The sequence below is a fragment of the Serinus canaria genome, chromosome 4 (genome assembly GCF_022539315.1).
Source record: "Serinus canaria isolate serCan28SL12 chromosome 4, serCan2020, whole genome shotgun sequence".
NCBI classification, from domain to species: Eukaryota; Metazoa; Chordata; class Aves; order Passeriformes; family Fringillidae; genus Serinus; species Serinus canaria.
Window position 1 is genome coordinate 22,498,035 of NC_066317.1, and position 27,455 is coordinate 22,525,489.

General features: G+C 40.1%; 1 protein-coding gene across 2 annotated transcripts in view; it reads right to left on the reverse strand.

The window, feature by feature from the left end:
• Positions 1-857: 857 nt before the first annotated feature.
• EMCN (endomucin) overlaps positions 858-27,455 on the reverse strand; it is a 73,206-nt gene continuing 46,608 nt past the window's right edge. For both annotated transcript variants that reach the window (XM_050974222.1, XM_009101282.4), the window contains exons 6-12: positions 22,002-22,034; positions 19,230-19,301; positions 17,619-17,714; positions 15,911-15,935; positions 14,915-14,976; positions 3,856-3,918; positions 858-2,591 (exon numbers count right to left, since the gene is read on the reverse strand). In XM_050974222.1, the coding sequence (XP_050830179.1) occupies positions 3,860-3,918; positions 14,915-14,976; positions 15,911-15,935; positions 17,619-17,714; positions 19,230-19,301; positions 22,002-22,034 (347 nt within the window). In that variant the 3' untranslated portion in view covers positions 858-2,591; positions 3,856-3,859. The remainder of the gene's footprint in view (positions 2,592-3,855; positions 3,919-14,914; positions 14,977-15,910; positions 15,936-17,618; positions 17,715-19,229; positions 19,302-22,001; positions 22,035-27,455) is intronic.

The following is a 27,455-nucleotide window of genomic DNA, read 5'->3' on the forward strand; positions in this document are numbered from 1 at the left end:
ACCTCACAGTGGAGGATCAACTTAAACTTTTGGGGTTTGTTTCTAGTCCTAGTGACTAGAAAAACTCTAGTGGCTCTTTTAGACATGTATTAACAGCGGAGCTGTTGAGCCGGACAACCTGAATGGATTTTTTCCTTTCCTTTTCATCTACCTAAGCCATTGCATGTAACTTCTTTAAATACTGAGTTCTCTCTGCAGACAGCTCATCACCTCCTATTAAAGGCAATTCCAGCACCTTCAACTCTGCAGAAAGTAAGTGCCCCAAATATTCTTCCAAATCCTTTCTGTGCTTTACAGATCTCCTTCAAGCAAATCTGTTTTCTCTCCTTCACACAAACATAAATCCCTTCGTGATTCTTAACAAGACCAGAATTTTATATTGTCTCCCTTTACCACAAGTTTTGAGGATCTCAGGCTCTTATTTCTGCAGTCCACTGAACTCACCTCTTTTACATCATACAAACTCAGCACAAGCCAGTTTCTTTGAAAGATGTTTCCCAGCCTTCTGATGAGTGCTTGGTTGTCTGCCATGCCCCTTATCATGAAGAGCCCAAACACCTTCCCTATTTTGTTGTTTTTCACTTTTCCAGTATCAGGATTTGCAGAGAGGCCTGTCTTCTCCCCATCACTGATTGTAATGAGGAGGAGTTTCCACTTGCCCCCTCTAGCATGCCTTCTGCAAAGTTTCACTGAGCCCTTGCCACCACCATGCCCAGAATATCTAATGCTGCTCTCCAGGCTTGTCATGAAGGGTCCGCCTCATTCTGTGAAACAGGAATGCAGAGTAATGGGCAAGAGCTGTGCTATACATGTGCAATGGATTGCATTTCTCCAAACAGAAAAATATAGCTACTTAATAAAGATAATAAATTTTAATAGGCAGTAAATTTTTTTTCTTGACACAACATGGTAGTTTCTGAACAGATTTTGCACAAAACCAAACAGATATGTCCCAATATTTCTCTGCTTTTCTCTACTGTTCTTTCACTATGATACAATACACTACAAAATACCTTGGGTTTTTAATCAGCATGAAAATCCACAATGACTGCTTTTTTTTTGAAGGAAACCTCATCAATCCGGAACCAGAATAGTTGCAGATGCCAACTAGTATTTTTTAGATGGCCTGATCTTTCCAAAGTAGGCATCCAAGACTTCTCTGCTCCTGAGGAACACAAGCGATCCAGGAATACCTGAATGAACCATGTAAGTTCAGCTGCAGCATGGACACTTGTTAGTTTCCCATCTTTTATTCAGCTTCACCAAAAGTCTCTCGTGGTGCCACTAAGAAAGAAGATTATCAGACCCACCAAAGCAGAAGTAAGAGCAATGACCAAGTACAGGGAAATAAGCACTTCTCAGATTTGTCTATAGACATGAAGTATTAAATCTGCTCAATCTCTCACCATCATGCTAAGCAAGTTTTAATATTTCAGAGAAGGAATTTGGAGAGAAAAGTTCCTCAAAAGCATTCTATCAATAGGTTTTAAAACTTAGATGATTGTCCGGGATCTTGGCCCCGCACTTAGACCACCAGTTGTCTTCTTTTCATTTCCCAATATAAAAAAAGGTAATTCTTGGAATGCTACAGTCAGTGGATTGAGACTGAGCAGATGCTCACAGTAATACAACTTTCAAACATTTATAGTTCTAGAAAGGTAGGGTACATGCAGGCAGAAGCACTACTTGATATTTTGAAACTGCCGGCTCTGTACAAATTAAGAGTGTCTGTAATTAGCACTTGAAACACTCTTTGAACTTCCAGAGTTATTTAATAACCTGCAGGAATCCCATGCATTACTCAGAACACAAGGAAGAAGGCTCATCTGTGAAATTGCTTACCTTGCTGATTCCCACTGCGTGCCCCAGGCTATATGGGAGTCATATCTGCAGCACGCACAGTGCAATTAGCCAAGGAACAGGTGAAAACCAGCTATTGCCTGCTACATTGCAAGCATTATGTTCAGTAATTTACAGAATTTCAAAGGGCCTCAGTACAAGGTATATTCCTCCCTTCACAAAAAAAGAAGCACACACTTCAGCATCTCAGCCAGGCATCCCACCCTGTAAACATTTATGACAAGCAAATCATGTGCTACAGTGAGGAATCTCATGCAAATCACTGAATTAATTTTCATAGTGGCTGTTTGCCCAGTCCTGTTTCAAGGGTCAGGTCCTGTTTGCATTCTGCTACATACAACTAAAATATCCCTAGCTACCATAAGTTCAACAAAGTATGCTGACATATTCCTTCCTGTGTGTGCAGAAAACATTTTTAGTAGCTACTATGCAAACATCATCCAATTTTTACATCATCTTCACTCATCTTGTTTTTACATTCTCTTCAACCTTGTTTCCCTGCTTTTACTATATGTGAAAATAATAAATATACATGGTATACCAGTTATTAAGCCATCAAAAAATTACATGTCATTCCAGAAGGGAAAGGAGATGCTTGAGATTTAGTCAAAACCTGGTCATTAACACAAGTGTCCTGATGGTAAAAAGCTTCAGCTTCTCCACATTTCCCATTGAAACACAACTTTGGTGAGATGTTCCTGCATATTGTGATAAAACAGGCTGCTTCACATCTGAAATGACAAGAGCATCTCAAGATTATTATTCCAGGTAAGGTTGTTCAGGAACATAAGAGTAAGCTAAAATGGAAGACAGAATAAATCCAGTATGGGATAGACAATAAGGATTAAATTTATTGTCCAGGCCCTTGTCCTGGGTACACACAAATTGAACCACCTCTGGGTTTACAGTAATGTAGGCAAAACTGTATTCTACTGTTCTAATTCAAGGAACAAAAGAGGTCATTTTATCCTTACTATTGGCATCAAGAAAGCTCAGTCTCTACCTAGGGGAAATGAAAATAGGTCAAAACCATCAAAGATGTTCTTCACATTTCAGGTCAACCAAGTATTTCTCAGGGGAGACTGATGGGACCCATTCTAGAAGGGCTTCATTCTACAGAACTGGGGGGAGTCTGGGCTTCACCAGAGCCTCTGTGGGGTCCATCCCATGCACACTGTGACACCCAGTTCCTCAGGACCTCCTTGTCCCCTGCCTCCAGCTCCACCCTGGTCACACAGGGCTCTTCCACAGCTGCTTCCTTCTCCCACCCTCAGTGAAGGACCACAGCTCTCCACAAATGAGAAAAGCAGCTCCATGGGAAGTGGATATTGTAGTCCCTGACAAAGCTTCATATATGAGGGAAAATTCAGCACCCACATCAAAACCTGTGTTTCAGAGTGCTCTGATGGTCTCTGCCCTCTCATACAGAAAAATACCATCCAGCACTTGCTATAATTTAACCACCTAGGATTTCAGGCCATAATAAACCACCTCAATAAAGCTCCTGGCTTTTGCATGAAGTGAAAAATATTCAGATTTTTCATGGAAAAAAAAAGGAGTAAAAAACTTCGGGGTACCAAATTTCTCCTTTTTTTTTTTTTTTTTTTTTTTTAATAGGTTCTGCCCTTAAAAATCTATTATTTATCACACAAACAAAAAGAAAATTCACCCAGAGGTTTACATCCAGGAAAAGATGAACAGTTGAAATCACATGCTCTTCCTTATAAAGGTCTGTCTGTAGGCTGGCAGCTTCTTCAGCCCCTCAGTTTGCCTGTGAATCTGGTCACCATGGGGTGCTCCAGCTAAGCTTTGTTTAAGCCACTTTTCCTTGAGGCCGCTGCCAATTATAAAGTAATTTCTCTTTTTGGCTTGCATTTTTAACCCTTTTATTTTTTTTTTTTTTTTGTTACATGGCACAATATTGAGACTAAAAAGTATTAAAGGGATTATCAAACACTAATATTACAGGATGGAAAACAAAGGCTATAAACTTACATATTTATTGCTGAGATGTGAAGAGTTGCCGAGTTTTATTCTTCCCGTGAGATGACTGCTCTCCTAAGAAACAGAAAATACATTTGCATCAGATAAACATGGAAAGACAGATAAATATGGAAATAAGTCTAGCAGGAACCCATCACTGACCAGTGTACAAACTAACCAGTCTCCTTGTCAGATTTCCTTCACAGCAAAAACTGTCCACAAAATAGATTTTTACCACTCTTCCTATTTTATAGATTATTTCCCCTGTGATTTACTCATTAATTCTGGGTTACTACCACAATGTATCTTCCAAGGCAGTTCTCAAGGGGGTTGAAGAGGAATAAGACTTTAATTAATTTATAGCTATGATCAGAACATTGAATTATAAAAATAAGAAGATAGAACTATAAAATTAATTTTTGCCTCTAACACTGACATCAGCTCAGTTCTTCCCAAGCAGAAGGATGAACATTTAAGAGCTTGACACAGTTCTCAATATTCCTTCTCTGGAGAAGCCAGAGCCACATGGAAACAGGCATGAGGGCAGGAAAACCCAAATATCTCCTTCTGCCTCCCTGCTCACCTGCAGGAGACAATTCAATTTCTCATGCCCACATGAGAGGCAAGGAAATGATGTATTGCATTCCAGGAGAAGTGAATATGTATTAAACACATACAAATGATCAATGGCCTAGGGTTGCAAATTGTAATACAAATTAGGATTATGAAAATTTCACTGATTAGGCATTTAAATAATTAGCAGCCAAATTAAATAGTTGCTCTTCTGAAGACAAAAGAAAAGACTTATCAATAGTTTTCAGACAGATTTTCTTCACAGCAAAAAAAGGCTCTTTAATTTAGTGCAGCTTTTTGGAGATGAGTAGAAGACTTTGTATCTGCTGAAAACTGTTCAACAATAGTGTGCTGGAATGGTGTTCACTTCCCTAGTGTTCAATTTTGGAAAAAAAATATTTTAAAATAATTCTGAAGTGCTGCTGAGATGGAGTTTCAGAAGCTCTTGTGTCAAATTTCAGGTAGGGCAAAGGAAAATATAAGTTTTTACTAGGAGAAAGCTGGAATATCTTAATAAGACATATTTTTGGTAGGTGAAACACTTTTGCTAGATAAAAATCTTGTACTGAAAAGCTAAAATAAAATGAACCAGTTCAAATATTGTTCAGTTTTCTAATAGCAAAGGAATGAGATTTTCAAGAACTCTCATTTCTTTTATTTTTATTTTTCCTTCTGCATGTTTCTGCTTTCCTTCTTTAGTATACAGAAATAGAAGATTAAATAGGGGACTGAAGAGAGAGATCGACAAAACTGTTTAAAAAAGAAGGTGCTGGAGAAATTATTTGAGAAATATATTACAATGCAGAAGATAAAATCCAAGAGTAGTAATAAATATTGGTACTTTGTTATCAGTTCCCCTCTCAGCTGGTTGCTCTGCAGACAGATTTACATGGAAGAACCCCAGGAAAACAACATGCCTAAGGGCAGGCTCCAGAGTAAGGGAGCTCCCTGGACAACATCCCCTTTGTGCCAATAGACCATGGATCAGAGTAGTGAGAGGGGGAGCAGCACTGGCTGCAGAAGGCAGAGTGCTTGAGAGGTACCTGCCAACAGTGGTGGCTGGGCCAGAGGGGTGACTCTGCCTTTCTGCAGAGCCTGAGACCGCAGCACACAGACACTCACACGCCCTCTCCAGATGTCCTGGTGCTATACCCCTTATCCCTGGAACAGGAACTGGCAGGGATGTTCTACATTGCTTTGCTGCTGCACTTTCAAGAGGGCAGGAGCCTGCAAGCCTTGGGAAACCAAAGGAAGTTATGGCTACTCCATGCTTGCAAAAATGCCTGAAGAAAATTGCATGGTAAGGTCTGTAATTGTTAGTGCCAGCCAACAATTCAGTGATGAAGAGACAATGATTATCCACTGGAGAAGGAGTGGTCACGGGTGCTCTCTGTTCAAGAGATAAAAGGGTGGTGGATGGGTTTAGATACAGGGCTGCAGTACACCTGGAAACTGCACAGAGAAGTTTCCAGATCAATTTTGGAGTTCAATGGTTCAGCAGTTTGACATTCTGCTAAACACTCATTGCAACTCAGAGGGCAAACCAAGAAGAACATTCAGGTTAGCTGCAAGTAAGAAAACATTTATATTGATCTCAAAACAGCCTTAACTGACACAAATAGATTCCAAGACTGGGATTCCAAGACCCAAGCTTGTCCCTAAACCATCACCCACCAAAACAAATGGACTGAACCTTGCTTCCCATAATGGAAATGAAAAACAAATACTTGTGTTTAGTAGTTTGTTAGAACAGATGGCATTTTAATAGATTGAAGAAATCATTTCACACTGAATATTTTCCTTATTGAGAAAATACAGGGTGCAGTGGAGGTGCTCAACCCGTCCAGATATATCACTGAAGGTGTATTGGGGATAGTAAAAGGTGATATAGAGACTTTATTACTAGAAGGTATGAAAAGACAGTTTATTATTAGAAATCTACAGTTTTTATAGAATAATGGTGGACTTAAGACTTGATTGGTCTTTAGGAATTTTCTCTCACACTACTGGTGAACTATGAATAGCACACTCTGGAGAACTGTGTTTGTAAACAATGGTTACAGAAAGATAATAATTGCTTGAATTTTTTCTTCTAAGTTTCCCATAGCTACTAAAATCCTGGGAGAATTATGTCTTTCTCTGTTCAGAAGATATATAATTACTACACAGACACATTACAAGGCCTTGAAGGCTGTCACAGGATCATAGAATTGTTGAGTTTGGAAAAGACCTTAAGGATCATCAAGTCCAACTGTCAACCCAGCAACATCTCCATGTTCACCACTAAACCATGTCCTCAAGTGCCACATCCACACTTTTTTTTTAAACAATTTCAGCAATGATGACTTTACCACCATCCTAGACATGCTGTTCCAATGCTTAACAACCCTTTTTGCAAAGAAATATTCCCTAATATAAATCTAAACTCCCTTGGCACAACCTGAGGCCATCACTGAAAGAGAAAGGCTATAGTCCCACAAAATAAACCAAGAGCAAAATTGCTGCACAACATCATCAGTAAAACACTGGGATCTAATTTATTCTGGATTATGCATTTAGGGAAGGATGACACACAAACTTTAGTGTTATGCACCAGGAGATGAAAGATATCAGGAGAAACTTGAACCATCAACTTCTCACGATATAGATATTCACTATCTTGCATAAGGTATTAGTTGATCCAATCTGATGGCTGCTATGGCAATGAATTTCCAAAAGGGAATGAAATCTTGAAATTGGAGGACAGATTGAACAAACAATCCAGAAAGGAGATATGGTCAATGAAAAATGAAATTGAAAAACTCAGAAAACTGAAATGGAGTGACTGCAACCAATTGTACTAAGATGAAATGTGGTGCAGGGAAAAGGACAAAATTGTTCCTTTTGAAATCCCTAAAATCAGGAAAGAAAGGAAAACATAGAGACAGAAGAGAAACAGAAGAATTGAAATTTCAAAAGAAAAAAAAAATAAAACCTGATACCAGGTGAAAGCAAGGAAAGCCAATGGCATGACCTGAAGTGCAGGAATTTGGCCTGAAGCTTTCCTTATCAATCCTCATTGAAATCACAAGATTTTATTCCTTTCATGAAAGGGAAAATCAGAAAAAATCAGATTCTGGCATGGAAGTTTTAGGTGACATGCAAAGTCTGCCATTACACCCTATATTCTCTTCCTGATCTTCCAGTGTTGCATCTGTTTGTTGATTTTTGTCTGAAATTGCATTGCAAAAACCAAGACATAGGCATCATGAAGTCTCTATTACTGTCATAGAACAGACAGATCTGTAGTTAAACTGTCAGGTTTATTGCTGCAGGAGGCTGCAGATACCACAGCAAACAAGACAAATTTGTGGAATTAAAAGCCACTGAAAACTAGGAAACAAGGATAACTAGCCTGATTAAGGATGTCTCCTAGCCACATGCTGCTGGAAGACTATGGTGTAGGACATGTTATTGGACTCCTTTCCTGTTTGTCACACTTCCTTTCACCTCATGTGATCTACCCTCTAAGAAATCCTTTTTGACTGGATTTGAGGCTACAGAGATCCAGGGTCCCAGCAGGTACAGCTGGCTCAGCTGATGGTTCTCCAGCCTCAATACTAAAGGAGCTGGTGCACCACCAACTTGCACAATACAGCACTGGTCTTTCCTACACACAGCCTTCACATGGCACCCTTTGAACACTTCTGCCAGAGCCTCAGTCACTGATCCACCCAAAAAAATTGGCAGTGTAGGCACTGGGTCTGATCCAATACGTCCTACACACTTCCTCCTCTAAAACATGGTTGTGGTTCAAAAGGATAAAGACAAGGAAGATGGACAAGAAAAAAACCAAAAAACTGTACTCATAAATCCTCATCCTTCAACATATTTAAGTGCACTTAAAGTAGACTTAGTACCCAGCTGCTGTAGGCTCTTCCAAGCTGAAACATAACCAGAAAAAAAAAAAAAGAGTGCTGCAGTGAAAATGCAGTGTTTTCTTCCTAATTAAAATTTCACTTGTGCAGTATTTGTTTTGATTTTTCACTCACAAATATACTCTTTTCCAACCATTAATGTTGCATTCTGATGCCAATGTATGTGAATAAGTAATGGTTACAATCTGCTGAAATTACAGATTGCAATAAGATCAGTTTTGAAGCTCTGAAACAAACATTACTTTGTCTCTCTGTTGTAGAAGGATATTGTATTAATCTCACTGCAATTTTCCCTCTCCTCCTGCCCCTCCACATTTGATTCAGACTCTGAATATATTATTCAGAATCCATATAGTCTGCAGAATGTCATGACACAATAGAGAGTTACAGACTGAGTACTATGAGTATAGAAAGTCTTTGACCTGGGTAAAGACCTCTGACATTATTGGGAAAGCTGGAAGAAAAAGGATGTAAAAACAGTCTTTCATATAAAAAATAGGTTGTACTGCCTCTCAGATTACATTGTCTGTAAGAAGAAATTAGTTGTGCAGTTATTTCACTGTAATATCTGCTGCTGAGAAATTGCTTGTAAGTGGCAATCAGATTTGGAGCAAAGAATTAAAGCAAGCTTTTAATAAAATCTGATTGCAGAAGCCTATATTTTATAAAAGTATAAAATTACCTCTGCAGACACAGGAATCAAAATGTCTATTTTTACCAGACTGAACTAAAAGAAAGATGCTGGAGAGCAGCATTAAGTGGGAACCAGTGGCTGGGTTTGGTGTGGGCCAGTGGGTCCAGCACCTGCAATATGCTGCAGCTCCCCTGCCACACACTTCACCATTTCCCTGCAAACTGCTCCTCACCACTGCCAGCACGACAGAAGGGTCTGAACAATCCCCATGGCAGAGAGAGGGTGTGTGGAAACGTTCAGGTGAAGGACAGGAAGGCAATTCCTGCTCATTGGGCAGCAAAGGGCAGGAGGTGGTTCCCTCGCAAGGAGCATCTCAGAAAACTGCAGGCTGGAAAGTCAGCAAATGCTTCACAGTGGAAAACATCACCTGACCCTCAGCAGGCTGAATGTAAGAGACTGCTTAGAAAACCCTTGAAAATATGCACAGCTCACAAACCAAATTAGAAATACAGAAGGAAACATATGCTATTTTGACTACAGTTTGACTATGTTTTTGACAACATTTTTGTCCAAAAGTTTCAGCTGGAAGTGTGTGCAGTCAGAACTTTGTGGTGTGAGTAAACATAAACAGAGTCCAACCACAAGCTAAGAAAGTTTATCTACAGTTCCTGTGAAGAAGAAACAGAACTTCAGGCTATTATACAACACGAGGTTAAAAAAATAGAGTATCAGCAAATGAGAAAGAAAAGAAGAGGGAAGGAGATACTTGGTATCTTTCTCTGTTGCAAGGGGACCCTTTTTTATAAAGCAGCTTCTAGATGTTGTACGCGCAGGGGAAAAAACATAAGACCCTGAAACTACATCTCAGACTAGGAAACAGAAGGAATCAATATCATACCCTACTTTAGCAGGAGCACCCACTCTTACCACTCTTAAGCACACATCAGGCCAGCAGACTGCTCTTCACTGACCTACACTGCTTATCCTGCAAGGAAGTGGAAGAGGGAAGGGAATTTCGATTGACAGAGTGACTCATCTAGTGACTCAGATTCTTCACCTGCTCCTAGAGACATCCATACAGATCCTAGACATAATGAGAAAGAGGTCAAAGTCCCAATGCATGTTAAGAAACCTCATGGCCCACTATGGAGTCATGCACCCTCACAGAGGTAAATTTCCCTGGGCTGTGTCCCTAATGAGGTAAACCCCAAAGATTTCTTACCTACCTAAATGCCATGGCCCATGCTCAGATGTACTCAGCATAACAGGAAACAAGGTCTGCACCAGCTCCTGATTTGTCCCATTGTACCAAAGCCACATCTATGGTTTGATGAGTGAGGCGGAACAATTAGTCTCAGCACTTGCAGGGCTATGGAAAGCAGTGATGAAGACACTGTCATCTGACCAGACTGTTTCAGAACACCACAGGATTTTCCATGTCCAAGCCCTAGTCCTGCAGTGGGTTGTTTTGAGGCACATTCAGCTGAAGCAGCAGGGAACAGCTCAAAGGCCATCATTACTGTTGAACAGCAGCAGCTTTGGGAAGAGATGTGGAGCATATAGAGAAATTAAGTTTTCCTGTTTCCTCAGTTTGTGCTGTCTTTGCACTGCACTGCCATCAGAGAGCACCTCTAGGTAGTAACTGATCTCTTTCTCCAGTGTGATTGCAATAAGTTAAAGGGGTTTCAAATGGAACAGGACAGGTGTCTCCCAAATATCCATCCTTGCCTGATACATTTTCCCATTTCTGTTTAGTAACAACACTTGAATTTTCATTTTTTCGTCCACAGTGGGTATCTCGGGAAGCCCTAATGCAGACATGTGCCACAAACCCTTCTCCAGCCACCTTCCATTTCAGGTGCCTCACCAAAATCTGAGCTACCTCAGCTCTGACACATTTAACACCCTTTCAGCAAATTCAGTGCAGAACAGGCAATATGTCTACAAGCCAAGTAAGACATATCCTACCTTTTCACCCCAAAACAGCTCAGTCTGGTTATAAATCATGCTTTATTGGATCAGCTTATGCTTAGGTGCCAGGATTATACCTGACATGTTTGAGATATTATGCCACCTGCACATCCCTATGAGACTTCACATTAAATATTTAAATGGTGTGCTTCCTTAAAAAAGCCTTTCAGACATTTTACCTTCTCTAGAACAGCTATTCCAGGCTAGGGCCATGCAAGAAAATTCTGAAGTAGGATATCAATGCTTCTATCACACATCATACACTTGTATGTAGTAGTCTTTCTATTCACCAAATTTCTATTCACCACCTTTCTGTAACTGAGAAATTTCCATCCCTCAATATTTTTCATGAGTCCTAAAAAGGTGATCAATACCTTTGCTGTTATTCAGTGTCATACACAAGAACCCTTGGAGAAAAAGTTAGGTCTGTTTTCAAGACAGGCAATATTTTAACCTCAAGGCTGATGGTATTGATCTCTTGGTCATCAATTCGAACCCTTCATCTTATATTCTCAGGAAATATAAATATCACTGACAAGCTAAGTGTGCAGTTCTGTGGGCTGTGTTGAATCACACATAAATATTTTTGCAGGTAAATTTTCTAGAACACTGTATTGTAAAAGACCATTTATTCTTCCCAGGGGGAGCCTAGGAAGAATAAATTTGCCTGTACCATCAACATGAAATGGCTGCCAAAAAGTCCTGAATTTGTACATTAGTGTGAAACTTTTGAGACAATTTTTATCAAGGCCAAGTTTTCAAGTAAGATGCAAGAAGGCAGGCACTTATGTTCCATCAGGTGTTGCAGTTCACTGACAAACATGCATAAAAAATTTTCTGAGTCCAGTTTAGTTTTCTGTGGTTTTATACTTTAGATCCGTTCTACACCAGCTGTGCCTTAGAACTCAAGGCCATTAGCAATTCCATCTTTCTAAGAAGAGTTATAAAAAACGACAATACTAAAGCTCCATTTTACCTAGTTCTCTTGATGACACTAGTCCATTAAAAACATTACTTTAGTCCAGGCTTAATTGAAAACTATTCTTTTTCTGCATCCTTTCACATTAATTGTAGGTATTTGAAATAATATTCTTGATTAAATTTAATTCAGCTGTACCTCTGAAAAAGGAGTCTTTCCTTTGTCTTTCACTTCATATTCACAACTTAATTTTAGAAGTCCTAAAATAGGATCCTTCAGGAGTCAGTGGACCGCCACAGACCAGCCCATTCCAGCTCAAGATAGATGTCCAAGGCAGATGGGATAAACAGCCCTCTGGACACATACATCTCTTTCAACTATGTGCAGCTAGCATGGTTTTTAGACAGATAAAAGAAGGCAAGATTAAACTCTCCATAACCTTTGATCAAGTTCTATGCACAACACTGACACAGGGTCTTTCTAAGTTGCTTGCTTGAACAGTTTGTAGGTCCTTAGTTGTCCTGCATATATTTTACAAAATTATACAATCTCAAAGTCTTCTGTTTGGAATGAAAAGCAAAAATGAAGGAAAAAAAAAAAGAATGTATACTTCTAATAAAGCTTAATTTGAATATATATCAAAGCATAACTTCATTGAAGATGCCTGACCTTAGGGAGGAGCTGCCTATTGATAGTGAGAGGGTGATGTAGCCCTGCCTGTGAAGTTAAGGCTGCTCTTTAGATCTTTCTAATTCAGGCTTTCTACTCACTACTTTTTGTAGTTTTGTTGGTACGTACAGAGACAGCCACAACATACACTTTCTAAACAATTGGACCAAGGAAAAAGAAGAACACTTGTAAAGAATTTTTAAGCAGGGCAATTGTTGTCAGTAGATGTGAGAAGGCCCAAGAGTCAGGCAGTTCTTGTGTACCATGAGAAGCATCTGCATTTATGCCTTAGTTTTTAATAAAGCAAGTAAATCTGATTCAAATGGGGAGGCATCCTACCATATTTTAAATTCCTGTATGAGAGTCAAATATTTCTGGAAGATACAGACCCCTCTGTCAGATTGCTTTTAATTTAAGAAGTAAAGTGACTCTAAAAACCTAGGCAAAAGCAGGACTTCAGTTTCAGTGAAAGCATGTTTAATTTTAAACATATAACTATGTAAGAATTCAAGAGAAAATGGCAGCTAGTTTAAATATGGATTGTATTAATGAGAAGAGGGCAAGAATCTTGTCTTCTAAGTGGTTATGACTTAAACCTTCTAATTATAGCATGCACACATCATAGTTCAGTAAAAAAGAATATCAAGCATCTGGATGGAAGATGCTCAGATATTTGGTGAACCAGTAGCTGAAATAACAGGTAACAGAGCTCATCTTGTGGAAAAATGAAAAAAAGAAAAAAAGCCAAAACTGAGCCTGTGTCTTTTCCCATTTACCCTGCTTTAAACCACAAACAATTCTGCTACTGCCAATGAAGTCACTTTGTTTTTGAAATGGCATGATTGCAATACAACAGCATGAGGGCAGAATCAATCAAAAATTGTCCATGAATTAGTTTCTAACTTCATTCAGCTTTCAAAACAAACAAAAAACCAAAAAAAGTGCAACTTTAAGAAAACATACACACAACTCGATACTCCAAATAAAGCTGAAAGTCCAATCCCAAAGACATTCTCTAAAATAAAAAAATAAATTTCCAAAATCATGAAGCTCTGAAGTGCAGCCTCTAAAGTGCCAAAGTGTAGTTTGCCTTTATCCAGCAGCAGTGGGACAGAACTGATTTGTCCTGTGATGGAGCAGGCCCTTCCTGTCCCGCTCTAGCCCCTAACTCTGTTTCAAGAGGTTGGGGACCTTGCAGAACTCTGGTTTGCTACAAGGGTTGCCAGAGATGTCCTGTGGCTGTTTTGAATTGCACAAAAGGTTCTGGGAGTCACAGAGAAGGCTGGAGAGTCCAAACTGTGCCTCTACAGCAAGCAGAGGATAGTTCAGATGAAAGGCTATATTTCTGAGGACTTCCCAAGGATTTGGAGAAAAGGAGAGAGCAGCTATTGGTCAGAATAGAAATGTCAGTAGGAGAAACAGATGGCCAAAAAGCTTAAAAACAAAATAAGAGTATTATACCTAAAGAGTAGAAAGTAAGACACTGCTTTTCTGGAAGGACTTTTGCAGGTGAGGTGGGACCTACTAAGAAAGCGTTGGGTGAAGGTGTGAAGTTTCACCATGACTAGCTCTACCATGAGAGATTTAGGGGTTTTGGTTGTTTAGTCAGAATTCTATTCTGCCTCAGTCTTATTTTGTGCCTCTCCATTTTTTTCAGAACCTATAACTGCATCTATCTCTTTGCTTAGAGATTTTTCTTTCTTTTGTGTATGTTATCAGTAACCTTTTTTCCTTTAGGCTTTATTACCACAGATTTTGTAAGAATCTGAAGCACAGGACAGGGGGATTTGCAATGAGAGCAGGATTTTGAATGCAAAGGGTGACTGAGTATGGGGCTGACTGAACACTGCTGACACCAACTCAAACAGAATCCTGATTACATACAGCACTGGCTCCCAAACCTTTTGATCCCTGGGATATTAGCTCAGTTGCTTGGAACATGGTAATAATAACACCAAGGTTGTGGGTTTGATCTTCACATGAGCCATTCACTTAAGTTCACCTAAGGGTCCCTTCCAACTCAGAACATGCTGTGATTCTGATATTACCAGTCTTCAAACTTCCTTGTACAGCCAGATCTAGCTGATAAATACCATGATCACTGTTATTCCTGAACAACCCTAGCTGGATCACTTACCATCAATGATTTAAATAAAATATTTTCCTAAACCAGTCATACTTCTTACTCCCAAATACTGACAGCACACACAGTACAGCTGAACAGCAGCTCTACAGGATCACAGTCTGGGGATTTGCTCTGCAGAAGAATTGTTTGCAGTGACTTTGACCTGACAGGAACTGAGGATGGGTTTGCTATTGGAAATGACATCCCCAAAACTGCTCTTCTCTGAGACTGGGAAACAGACATACACACAATGAAACACTCACCAGTCTCAGAAGAAGCTGTCTTCACAGAAAGAAGTTTGACTCCTTCTTTATCTGACTGGGCCCTGTTGAAGTCAGAAAACATTTAAGCAGTCAGCACACATGCACCTACTCCAGTCTAAACTGGCAGGCTTAAAATGGACTTTGCATGGGGTCAGGTGGTGGAAAATACCATATGCCAACATCTCTGAAAATACCTTTCTCTTAAAATATGTAATAAATCATGTTTCGTTACTCCAGGTTTAATCTAGGACTACACAGAAGAGGAGGAAAAAGGAGGAAGATTTTTTTCTGTCAATGTAAACCTTTTAGCCATGTTGAATTGCAAAGAAGGAGACCACTTCAGATGTCCAGGGAGTCAGGGCTACCAAGTAAACCAGCAGCCTAAATGTTGCTTTTGGTCATGCAAGTGGCCACTGCCAGGCTCAATAGCCTTTAGTTTTATTTTCTAATGGATCTTTCTCAGTTTTCCTCTCCTCACACTCCTTCAGCCACTACTATTTCAACTATGCCAATGGTCTAGTGGGACAGAGGAGCATGATATAATGGGGAACAAGTGAAATATATATATATAAAAATAATCCAGAATAAAAAGGCAACATGTTAAAAAGAGAGAAAACATGAACAAAAGAAGTGGGGTGGGAAAAGATACGGGGGTAGAGGAAAGGAACCCATGGGGTAAAAAGTGGGAAAAAAAAAAAGAAAAAAAGACTGGGCAAGTGAGTCCTGTGGCACATCATAGGCTGTTTATCCACTCCAATCAATTGCAAAACAGTTAAGAGCCACCACATTTCTATTCATGCTGAAACAGCTGCTTATCATGCATACAGGTCTAAAATATCTGCAAGTGCAGCACTTTCAACAGGGTATTTTTCTTTGGGGTGGCAAATGATGACAATACTTAAACAGAGGAAGATCAAAGAAGATCCTATGCAAAATCTGCTACATTTACAAGTGCCCTGTGATAGATCTCAAAGCAATGAAAAGGATTCAACCTACTGTTCAGCGCCATTCTCTTGTCTCTCTGGAAGAAGAAAAAAAGTTAATATCATTTTGATTGCTGGAACTCAAACCCCAAACATTTAGACATAGCTATTGCAGTTACTGGCAGAAGGCTCAGTTGTAATTTTACAGTATTGCATTAAGTTCATAAACACAATCAACCAGCTTGAATAGAAATTGTGATTTTTCTGGTCATCTGTGCAAGTGAACTGATGTTGCTTGTACCAACACTTTGGAAAACAGGGAGAATGACATTTGACTTGTCCAAGAGCACAACAGAAGCACATTTTCCCCTGCAGCTCCAAAATCCCTGGGCAGCTGGCACAGAGGATGTGAGCATGCCATGGTTCTCAAGTACACAACTGAGCTAAAAGATGTAGGGTAAGGGGACTGAGGGAACAAGGGTGTTCCTGAGGCTGTACCCCCTCTGGGGGTACAGCCTGGCATGATGTCTGGGAACAGTTTGTCATCCCCATCGATGAGAAAAAGGTTTGTCTCCAAAATGAATCACATGCTGAATGTATTTTATGCTTATGTGCAAGTGTGGGCAGATGGAAGGGGCCAGGGGGTTACATCAGAGATATGGAACCAACTCCATGGCACCAAGCACAGGGGAAGTGCACTGGATAGACCTGGGCAAATCCTACAGGAAGCATTACAGATATCTATTCTATCTTCCAAATGAGTTTGCTAATAGGGTGCCTGATGACATTTGTGCATAGGGGAGGCTGGTAAGGAAATGTTCTTCATCTCACATCTTTATCTCCTGACTCTGAATATTCCATCATTTCCTAAGTAAGGATCACTTTCTCTGTTTATCTGGGTCTGCTTTTCCATGTCATTGGCTAAATTGGTTGTGACACACTGTTTGTCTTGGTTTACAGCTTCAACACCCTGTTGTGATTTTGTATTTCCAAGGCCTGGTAATTTCACAGCTCTGCACAGGTCTCCTAACTCATGCCAGCTCACAGGGACAGAAAAACCCCAATATGGATCAGATCTGGGTTTTCACTTAATGGAAATTTACACTTACATGTGGCCTACTTGGGCAACCCTGAAACATTTGGCAAATGGACTTTGATGGAACCCATTATCTTATATCTTATCAACTTATAACCCATTATCTTCAGTATTTAATGGACAGCAGAGAAACAGACACTGACTTTAGCTGCTCTGTCAAAATGACTATTTCTGAAAATACTGTTTGCTCAGGCATTTTGCTCCATGCACATTTTACTGTAATTGGAAAATGTTATTAATGCATCATGTGCCCTTGTGTTTGTGTATGTATGTATCACATATATCCCTAAAAATCCCACTGATATTTCTTTGCCTGCATCTAGAAGAAAGACAAAATAAATAAAGTGATTTTGTTAAATATCTTCGAATTTAGTTTTCACTGTCCATTTCTATCTGTTTGATTGTGTTAGCTGAGGAATTTATTAGCTCTTTGTAGCTGCAAAAGCATGAACAAAAAGCTTTACAGCATTATTTTTTTCTCCAAAAATCATTTTGGCTCATTCTGGTCTTCCTACTGATTTTGAAAATGAAGTGTTAGTTTCCCACTTCAGGCAAAACACAAAATACAAAAAGATTTCCCATCAGACTACCACAAAAGTGATAGTTAAGGTAATCCAAGAGAGATCTTTTAATAACAAAAAGCACATTGATTTTCCCCCTCCTGCAGAGAAAGCAAACTAAATACCTGGAGTTTTCTTCTGGCACATTTTGTACAAAGCCACCAGTGAGAAGACAGAGAGGGTAATGACTATCAGGGTGATGACAACTGGCAAGATAACATCTGCAAAAGAGGTAGAACATAATTTTGGCTGCTGCCTCTGACTTACATTGCCTCTGTGTATAGGTACTTGCACACACTAAGGTGAGAGGCACCCCCAGCTCCAGCAAACATTACCCTTTTCTCTGGAGAGGATAACCTACTGCTCCTGTTATTCTTCCTGCAACCACTGAGCCTCAGGCTGGGATGCTTTGTGGAGGGAAGACAGGCTTGTTCCTTCTCCCACCTTTACTCCTTCCCTGACATTCATGCTGCCCTGTGGAACTGGTTTCACCCATTTTTCAGTAAAACAACAAGGTTTCAGCACCTGCTCTGCTGGGCCCACCTTAATTTCGATGAAAACTCTCAAAATTCAACCCAGTGCTGATGGCCTCCAAAAGTTTTGTGAGAAAGCCATGTTCTAGAAATAATTTTTTTAAACCAATGCAATTTATTTTTTCCTCTTTTTTTTGGGGGGAAAAAAAAAAAAAAGGAGCAGTCTGAAATTTAGCAACTGAAGCAATTATTTTGCTTTTAACATTGTGCACCCAGAGAGACACCAAGGAATTACATAATTCAGTAACATTCCCCACAGCACTTAAAATCAGGGATAGAAAATACAAGATCTCCTTTTAAAATGAGGACATTTCTTTCCTTTTATTATTTCCCACCATCTGTCATTTCCTCACAGGTGTTTCCCAGCCAAGAAGCAAAAAAAGGAAAGAATTATGTAATGAAGAGAAGCTTTCCCTGGGAAATACATAAGCCCAGCTTCTCTCTTTTTATCATTTCTCTGGCAGCAACTGGCCACATTCAAACTCAGCAAGCACTTTCCTGCCTGCTGGCCTAAGCCCTGTGTCAGGGGGAGGCTGCATTCAATGGCTCTTGATGCAATTAATATTTAATGTTCATATAGATGCATCCTTGCTCTATGGAACTAGAGGGAAACAGTTTACAGTGGGAAAACATCAAACATACTTTGCTTAGTCAGTATTCTGGGTTGGAAACAGCAAAGCTGCAGCAACACTCTTGTCCCAGAGAGGCATAATATTAAAATGAAAGATTAAGTGGCATGCATCATGCAAATATCAAGTGCTTAAAGAGTCTACAGAAGACTGCCTCTTAGACCTTCTCTCCCATGACAATATGAATAATATATTCATGTCATACATTCACAACAATACATTCATATAGTATGTACAACATGTTTATGAGCAACTTTTTTGTATGTTCCCTTGTGTCTTCTCTCACAGGGGATGACTATTTTTGGGTTTTTTTTTCAATTTCACCACTTTGAATCAGTCCTTGGGAATAACTGTGCTGCTCTAGAGTGAGAGCAGTGTCGACTAATTGAGCTCTGTTTTTCTCTGAGAGGAGTTTTATAACCAGCACTTAAATTTGGTTTGTAATAGGGCCCAAGTCTGGTAAGGCTAGAAATAAAACTGCCAGTTTCAGTTGTCTGCTACTCCAATCACTCATCAAAAGCAAAACTGATCAAATGAAAACTCAAAAGCTGGACAATTAAGTAAGAATACTCACTAGAATAGCTGATATCACTCCCTGTATGAGTCTGGTTTCCAGACCCGCTTTCTGGACTTTCAGAAGTTGGCTCTGCAAAAGAAATAGTACCTTTCAGGTAAAAATGTATTGCCAGAATTCCCCAAACAACTCCCTCTGAAAAATTACCCTCACAAAACAACTTCTGTGTCCCCAGTTCTGGTGCTTCACTTGGTGCTTCATATCTCTATTTCTTCTCAATAATACTTGGATAACTTGGCAAGAGGGGTGGAAAAGTTTATCTAGCATGGTCTAAAGAAACACACACTTTGTATGGGTGCAGATTTCCCTAAGATCCTCTGCTTGTCCACTTACACGTTATGAGCTACAAACTTTTTCACTTTAGGAGGTTATGGTACTGTTCAACATTACAAGAGAATTTTTAACAAGTAAATGAACAAAGAAGAGGGAGAAAATTAGGACCATCTCCAAGAGAAGAAAGACCAAAATATTTCACTGCTAATTAAAAAAAAAGTGCTAATAGTAGATGAAGAAGTCTGAGGTGCAATATTAATAGACAGCAAGTTTTCTAGAGTGTTGGTATAGAGGAGTGTGCCTGCTCTCTGCCCCATTTAGAAACAGCAATGTTGTGAGCCTCTGGGGGCTTTTTAGGGCTAGGTTTGAAGGAATGCATTTCTACCTTCAGGTGCTAATCTGAATTTGAGTCAGGTAACAACAATGCAAATTATTTATTACCCTGCTGCATACAGCCTGTGAAAAAACAACCACTGAACTTCTAGAGAGAAAAGAAAAAAAGCAAACATTGGCATTTCCCTAGGTACATTACATAGCACATGGGATTGCATTCCATATTGGATGGAGGCTTGAGTGAACAAGTGCTCACTGCCTCTGAAGGAGCTGACCAGCTGGACAGATGTGATGCAAGGTCAAGCATTTCCACTGCCTGGCTAAATATCAGAAGTGTCTCTCAAACAAAGGCATCTGGGGAAGGTGATCTGTTAAAAAAGGGTCCTAGCAGAGGTTATAGCTCCATAAATATGTTGTGAGAACATGGTGGCAACCACTGAGGTTTTGTTGGTCAGGTACCTATGCACAATCCACACCTGTAGGATTGCACGGTTCCTCTCCCCAAGAACAGAAGAGGGCTCAAATTGTAGGGTGGAAGCTATGAAATTAATTAAGTCATTAAAACTAATAACCTATGGCCATTTTGAAGTCTAGAGTTTTGTTCTACTAAGTCTCTGAAAGACTTGTCCCTATTTTTACAGAAACTTTTACATAGGCAGTACTTGTAACTCTAATCCATGGAGTTACAGTAAAAAGGTTTGTTTGTCCCAACCATGTAGGAATTCCTCTTCCTTGCAAAACTGATTTTCATCTCACTCCCACTATTAAAAAATATTTTGTTGGTTGTTTTCTTTCTCCTTTCCCCACTCTTCCACCTTCATTTGTCTGGACACAGACAGAAGCCTCCTGGGGAAAAATGATCACTTACTAAATGCTTGTGTGGTGCCTAAACAATTCAGTCGTAGCTGAGACATTCTGATGCTATAGTGCAGGAAACAATCGTTGTCCAAGACTTTATCTCTGAAAAATCACTGTTTCTTTAAAGGAGAAGTTCTTTTTCCCTTGGTGCCTGTCTGCTGAGGGGTGATAATGTAGGGTTGGAAACTGAGCCATCACCAAGTGACTAAAATAATTCCCATGCATTCTTAATTCCATGTGATTGCTTCAGATTTCCCAAGGAAATACTACTGCCTTTTTGTTACCTTATCTGGTATACTACCAATTGCCAGGGCAGGCAGGCAATTACCACAGCAATGAGTTACCCTGGATACTGACTGGAAATGTCAACAGAAACAAACTGCACTGAAAAACAGGAATGTGTATCCCCACATTTGTGCAGGAGATGTGTGCCTCTCCTCAGGAGAAAAACTGAGGACTGAAATCCACTGTTTTGGTGTTTCTTTTTTTTTTTTTTTTAATTACTTGTTTATCTGTTAATTGACCAAGATGTGAGTAATAGAGGAAGGAAAAAAATCCATAGGTTAGCATTTAAACTACTGGTGACCATCAATAAGAAATATGACAGTTGAAAAGAATCACTACTGAATAAAACAGAGTAAGGAACTAAAACCTTAAGCTCATTCCTCCACTTCTTTCATTAAAGTTTCTCACAAGTCAGCTCCTCCTGTCTAGTTTGTCTGGATCTGGAAGGTATTTTCCAGTTATGGAATAATCTGGGAGCAGAATAAAAATGAATTGGAAAAACACATCCATCATAGTAACAGAAGTGCCACGATTTTGCAGGCAGCAGCAAGAGCTGCAGGGACCAGCACAGAAGAGACTGTTTCCTGATAAGCCCAGAGAAAGGAAAATAGGACAATACAGGTTCATTAGCACAGGAAACTCGCCTTACTCTGGGACTTGCTGCTTCTCACTACAGGACAAGGAACGAGAGCCACTGACACGAACAAGCTCCTTGGTAAACACTCTATTTATAACAGCTTCCCATTGCATCATGTAATATACCAGGCCTGCTTTTTTCTGTGGTCCCACCCTGTTTTCTTTCCAGTATCTGCCAGTCCAGCATGGTATTCAGCTGAAATCACAGCAAATTATTCAATACTACAAGCTGAACATCACTCTTCCTCTGGTCTGTGTTTCAGGCTCATTATTCCCCTAGACCCTTCTTGCTCCCTGAACATTTCCTTTCCTCAGTCTGTCCATCTCCCTCCCCACACCATCCTTTTTCATCACTGTGCATAGAGCAACCTCTTCTATTGCTCTTACTTGTTGAATTTGTTGGAGAGCTCATGAGAAGGCCTGCAATAAAACAGAAAGAATAGGTTTGTTAGTATCTGTTTTAGATGTCCAGAGTCTTCACATCATGCAAACTGGCAGACTCTAGGAACATCCTCAGTAACACCCTCAACAAATGCTGCCCCAGAAGTGACATGCTAACACTGTTCCCAAGCCCAGAAAGTCTGAGCTATAAAAATCTCCAGCCATCCCTTATAGATGAGAGCAGAATCCAAAGTCTATACTAGGTTGTTATTCTGCTCAAGAGAAGAAAATACTGAATTAATTGATACATTCCTTAAAAACTCCTCCTTCCAAAATTGAAAAAGTGCTTGGGAGTGAATAGCTGACATTTAACTGACAAGTAAGTGTTTTAATAAAAGAAACTAATTGAGACACATCTTCAAGAGTCACGCTTTATAAAGAAATCTTTGTTTATTATCTTGATGCTTTTGGCTAGCAGACTGCCAAACAGCAGAAGCAAGAGGCACTGCTAATGAGGAAGAAATTGACCTTACAGAGCACTGGGCACAATGCTTACTGGCTCTACTGTCAGCTTCCCCCAGCTACTTCAGAAGATTTTGGTGTACAACATTTTTGTTGTTGATGTTAGCACGCTGCTGTTCCTGCGTGTCTAGACTGTAGCAGGCTTGGAAATTGGAGTGGCTGTGTCCTCTGTGTCCCAGCTGTGCCCAGGATGGGGATCACAGAGGCAACATCATGAAGGCAGCTGTAACTCCAGGCAGGCATTAAGCCTGTCCCCTGCCAGCCCAGGGTTCCTCCTCTAAACCAGTTTCCCCAGGGAGCACAAATCCATTCTTATACCCTCACAACACCTTTTGTGCTGTGCACAAAGACAGCTCCTACCAGCAGATCTGTAACCCACGTTGTTCTATTGCTGTGAACATACTCTTTGAAAACCAGAACGCTGCTCTTGTTTTTCCTTCTCTCTACACACAATTAGAACCATGGATCACTTCAGCCACTGGGGTGCAAATAACAGCTTTTGCTAATGGTACATGTGACAAAACTTAAACTGCATTTTAATCACAAATGTTCATCAAAAGTATGTTTAGGTTGAAAAGCTAAGTACTTAAAAGTCAACAGTAAGAGCTCTTCTTGAACATTCTAAATATTTGTAATGCTAAGTGTCCCAAATGTATACAGTTACCTCACCCTGGCTTCCTAGAATGCAGAGGAGACTGTTTTCCTAAGCTTTTTGTTGTCTCATCAATCCATCTGCAAACAGCAATATCACTGTGCTCTAAGAGGATCTCTGTGATGAATCATTAGGCAATGTTTATAGCATGTTTGGGCAACATTACCAACAAAACCAAGCAAAAACCTTCAGGAAGTTAATAAATCACTTGTCAAAGGAACAACACACAGTACAGAATGCAGGAGGACACATACCTGGCATTAAGGAAACATCCAAATATGATATGATTGCTATTACCAGAATACTGCCTTTCCTTCAGTAAGGTGTGGGATGCCATGATAAAAAAAACATGTGATCACAGACCATGTGGACAAACTAGCAAACTGTGTGTGCACATTCTCAAAGAAAGGCAGAAGATTTTGTCAAGTCTTACAAACAGGTCACTTCTCTCTGAAATCACTTTGAAGCTTGTCTTTCTGGTCTGTGGAACTTTCCTTTGAAAGAGCTCCAACAATATAACATGATTGAACATTTTCCCTTACATTCACTCTTACAAACAAGACAGAGCATCTTGGCTCAAATTAAAACAAATAAATAAATAGAAAAAGCATATTGAGCCCAAGACTGATATCCAAGGTCACCTCAAAGAGTTAACAGCTTTTCAAACCTGAATGCAGGTGACATAAGTGCAGGTGACATAAGTCTCTGCAAAGAGGAAGGGCTGGGGGACATGTGCTTCAGTACCCACTGGCACAACCAAAAGCCATGTAGCTGTCCTGGCCAGACCTTGCCTCTTTGATAAACCCAGAGAGCAGAAATTACCCCAGGGGGGAAACATGACAGCAGCTGCCTGCCCTGTCTTTCTAGGCCTCTGTTATTTTTTAACAACTGCACACACCTACACACAATAATACTACCAGCATCCTTCCGGAAGGTATCTCACCCAGATTTTGCTAGAGCATGAAAAATTAAATTGGAAAAATCTCATGCCTTCATCTCTCTCCCTGTCTCCAGCATGCAAGCCGGGCACTGGTTCACCCTCTGTTCAGAGATCACTCTGTCCTGCCTGGCAAACAAAGCTGTGCTTATCCCAGTGATTCAGCAGGTGCTTTCAGTTTGCATTTTCCAAATAACCATCCAGTGCCCTTCTTGGTGCAGGCTGACATGCTGCTGTTCTCCAGAAAGAGGAGGACAGAAGGAAAAGCAGCATTTCACTTGGTAACAGTTACTGTAGTTGCTTTAGCTGCCTGTACAGAGCTTGCTACCCCCTTTGGGGCTGCAAGCAAGATGCTCTGCATAAATAAACTGGGAAGATTTCCAGATTTATCATGAAAAGTGAGGTGTGCAACACTGGCTGTGCTGGGTTCCTCCTTGTGCAGTAAGGAGGACAAGGATGAAAAAATTTGGCATATGACCATGGTTTGATTTGAAATTACCTGCCTGAGTCAGTTCAGCACTGGTGAGAAGCTTGACAGATGGAGGAAGAGACCAGTAACTAAACTCTCCCCACTCTGTTCTCCGACAGCCGCTACCTAAGCAGCCTGGATACCCTGCAGTTTGCTACTTCTGTTTTTTGGAGTGCAGCCACATCTAACTGTGTTCACTGGCAAAACAAACGAAGACATTTGGCTGATTACTCAGAGGGGATATACCACAATATAAATCAAAGCAAAATTAAAAACTTGAAAAAGCCTTTCTTGCCTTGACCACACCATAGATCTATAATAGTGTTAACTGAGGCTTTGCAATGTTTTCCATCTCCCAGAAACTTCTGGTTTTGTGTCTCTCTCTTTGTGAAGGAGCTGTAGATACAGTGGGTAATTTTTATCTAATATCACTATCCAGAGTTCCTGCAGTTTGTGTACGGATAGAGTCAAACCCTCCTAGTCTTACTCATAAAAATTTTTCTTAGGGAGATGCCTCCTGTGAATCAAGTGAGTAGGATTTATAATTGGAGGAGTGCAATAAAGATATCAATAGATGAAGCAGGTTGATTCATCTGACAGTTTATTATAATAGATCATTTAATCTTACCACCCTGCTGGGTGAACTTAAGCTCATACTGCTTTATGGATTTTTTTGTTGTTTAGATCACAGAATAAAAAGCCACAATACTTGCAGTTTCTCAGATGTATTTAGACTCTAATCTCCAATTTTTCATTAATTAAACAAAAGGAGAAAATGAAATATTAGCAAGCAATCCTCTGTGGAGGTGGAGGAGGAGTGGGAGGTATATTCTGCATGACAGCCAAAGTTAAAGAAGTGCATGTGTCAATGGCACGCATGCAGGTGGCTCTCTTTGCTAAAAACAGTCCTCATTGCCTCCCCTTGCCTGGGTGAGCACTACGCAGCACCTCCTCTGTGGCTGGTGCTTTCAATCTCTTTTAATACAGCAATACTGTTCTCTGATGTTCCTACACGTTCTTTCCCAGGCTCCCCCACTCATCTCAGTCGCTCTCCAGCTCTCTGTAGCACTCCTCCCACACCCTGATCTTTTGATATGGCTGATTGGAAATTTCTCTGCAAAATGTGCTTTCTTCTTTTTCTGCATCAAGAAAGGAAACTTTCACCAAAATGGCATTTTTTTTAAAAATGGAAAATGGTCTCAAAACTAAACATATTTAGCCAGCTAGATTATTTTGGTTGGGCACACCAAATAGAAATGTTCTGGTTTGGATCCATTTCACATTAATTTGTCTTCTCCTGAGCTCCCACACAGAAGACGTGGCTCAGACACCTCCAGCTTGCAAGCTATTCTATCCCCCATGGGCTGCAGCCTTGGCACACACCAGCCCCTGCTCTGGTGAACAAAAGGCACCCAGCCCCTGAATGTGAAATTCTGGAGACCCAGAAATAAATAATCTAATGGCAGTGAGAGAGGTGGCATTTCCTGTAGTCTCAGCACAGGATGAAACAACTGGCTTCACACATGCATTGCCTTAAAGTCATTAGGGTGCAGCATATGGCTTCCCCTGGGCCTGAGCAGAGAGGAAAAGAAATCTGTTTAGAAGGAACCAAGACATTTTTCTTAAAGCTTTTAACACATACAGAGAATAAGGGAGCAAGGGTGGTCTAAGGCTTAACCATTTGGAATAAGCTACCTAACACATCAGGGTGAGAAAGGGGATTTCTTGCATCTACAACCTTCAAGAAAGAAGCCAGGGGCTGGTGCTGTGAGGAGAGAGGAAAGGTGATAGTGTGGAAATCCTGGTGTGGGCAGAAGTGATTTTGAAATGGCAGTTTTATGGGAACTCAGAGCACTGGCTATGCCAATGATACCTAGTCTGACTGCCCCTGGATGGATGGGTTCTTTCTGTCTCAGCCAGGCAATTATAGTTCTGGCATCTTGGGTAGTCTCTGAGCTCAAGAAGATTTATTGGTTTTACAGCAGAGTAAGCTGAGTAAGATGATGGCTTTTGCAAACAGACCCCAGGAAGGTTGTAAAACTTTCTTGACAAATTTTAAGTGTAAAATGTAATTATATACACAGTATAGTTGGTAATTCAATACACACGATGCACAGTCAGATATGCATTACAATTTAACATTAACCTGGGGAATTTACTTGAGTGAGAGACCTTTAAATTAAAAATGTTGTAATTTACTGTTTTATTGCAGTATAGAAATGGTGAGGTTTCTCTACTATGCCTATATTTGCCAAAACACATGAAACCCAACAGGCAAATCAAGTAACCACAGGTCACAGTATATGCATTATGGGGAATGGGCTTATTGAAATAATTGCAAAGACTTCCCTCTGAATTAGTGGCCTTGGGTTGACTTTAACTTCCTTAAAATGCTTATAATCTTTTTGCATGCTTCTAAGCATTTCAGTGCATAATGAGCATATTGCTCCTCTGATATATCCAATCCTCTCCTTCATGAGGAAAAATCACAGTACACACACATGCTTATCTCCCACAGACCCAATCCAGAGGTTGCAAAAAGAGTCTTGTATCCCTTGGGGGATGTGAAGCACGACTATTAATAATAGGGATATGCAAACAAAGACAGTGTCCTTGTTGGATTTACACACATGTAGCTAAGAGTAAGTGCTAAATGAAGGGAAGGCCCAAGAGACCTTAAGCAAACCTGAACAAGTGGTTCTTCAAAACCTAGGAAAGGTAAGTCAGCTAGAAGTATAATAAATGATCATTCATATGATCTGGCATCTACATTCACCACAGTGTTTCTCAGTGAATACATACACCAAAACACACTCAGAAAAACAGTAAGACCAGACTTGAGTTGGGAAGAATTGATACATTTTTGCCCTTGCATGTGAC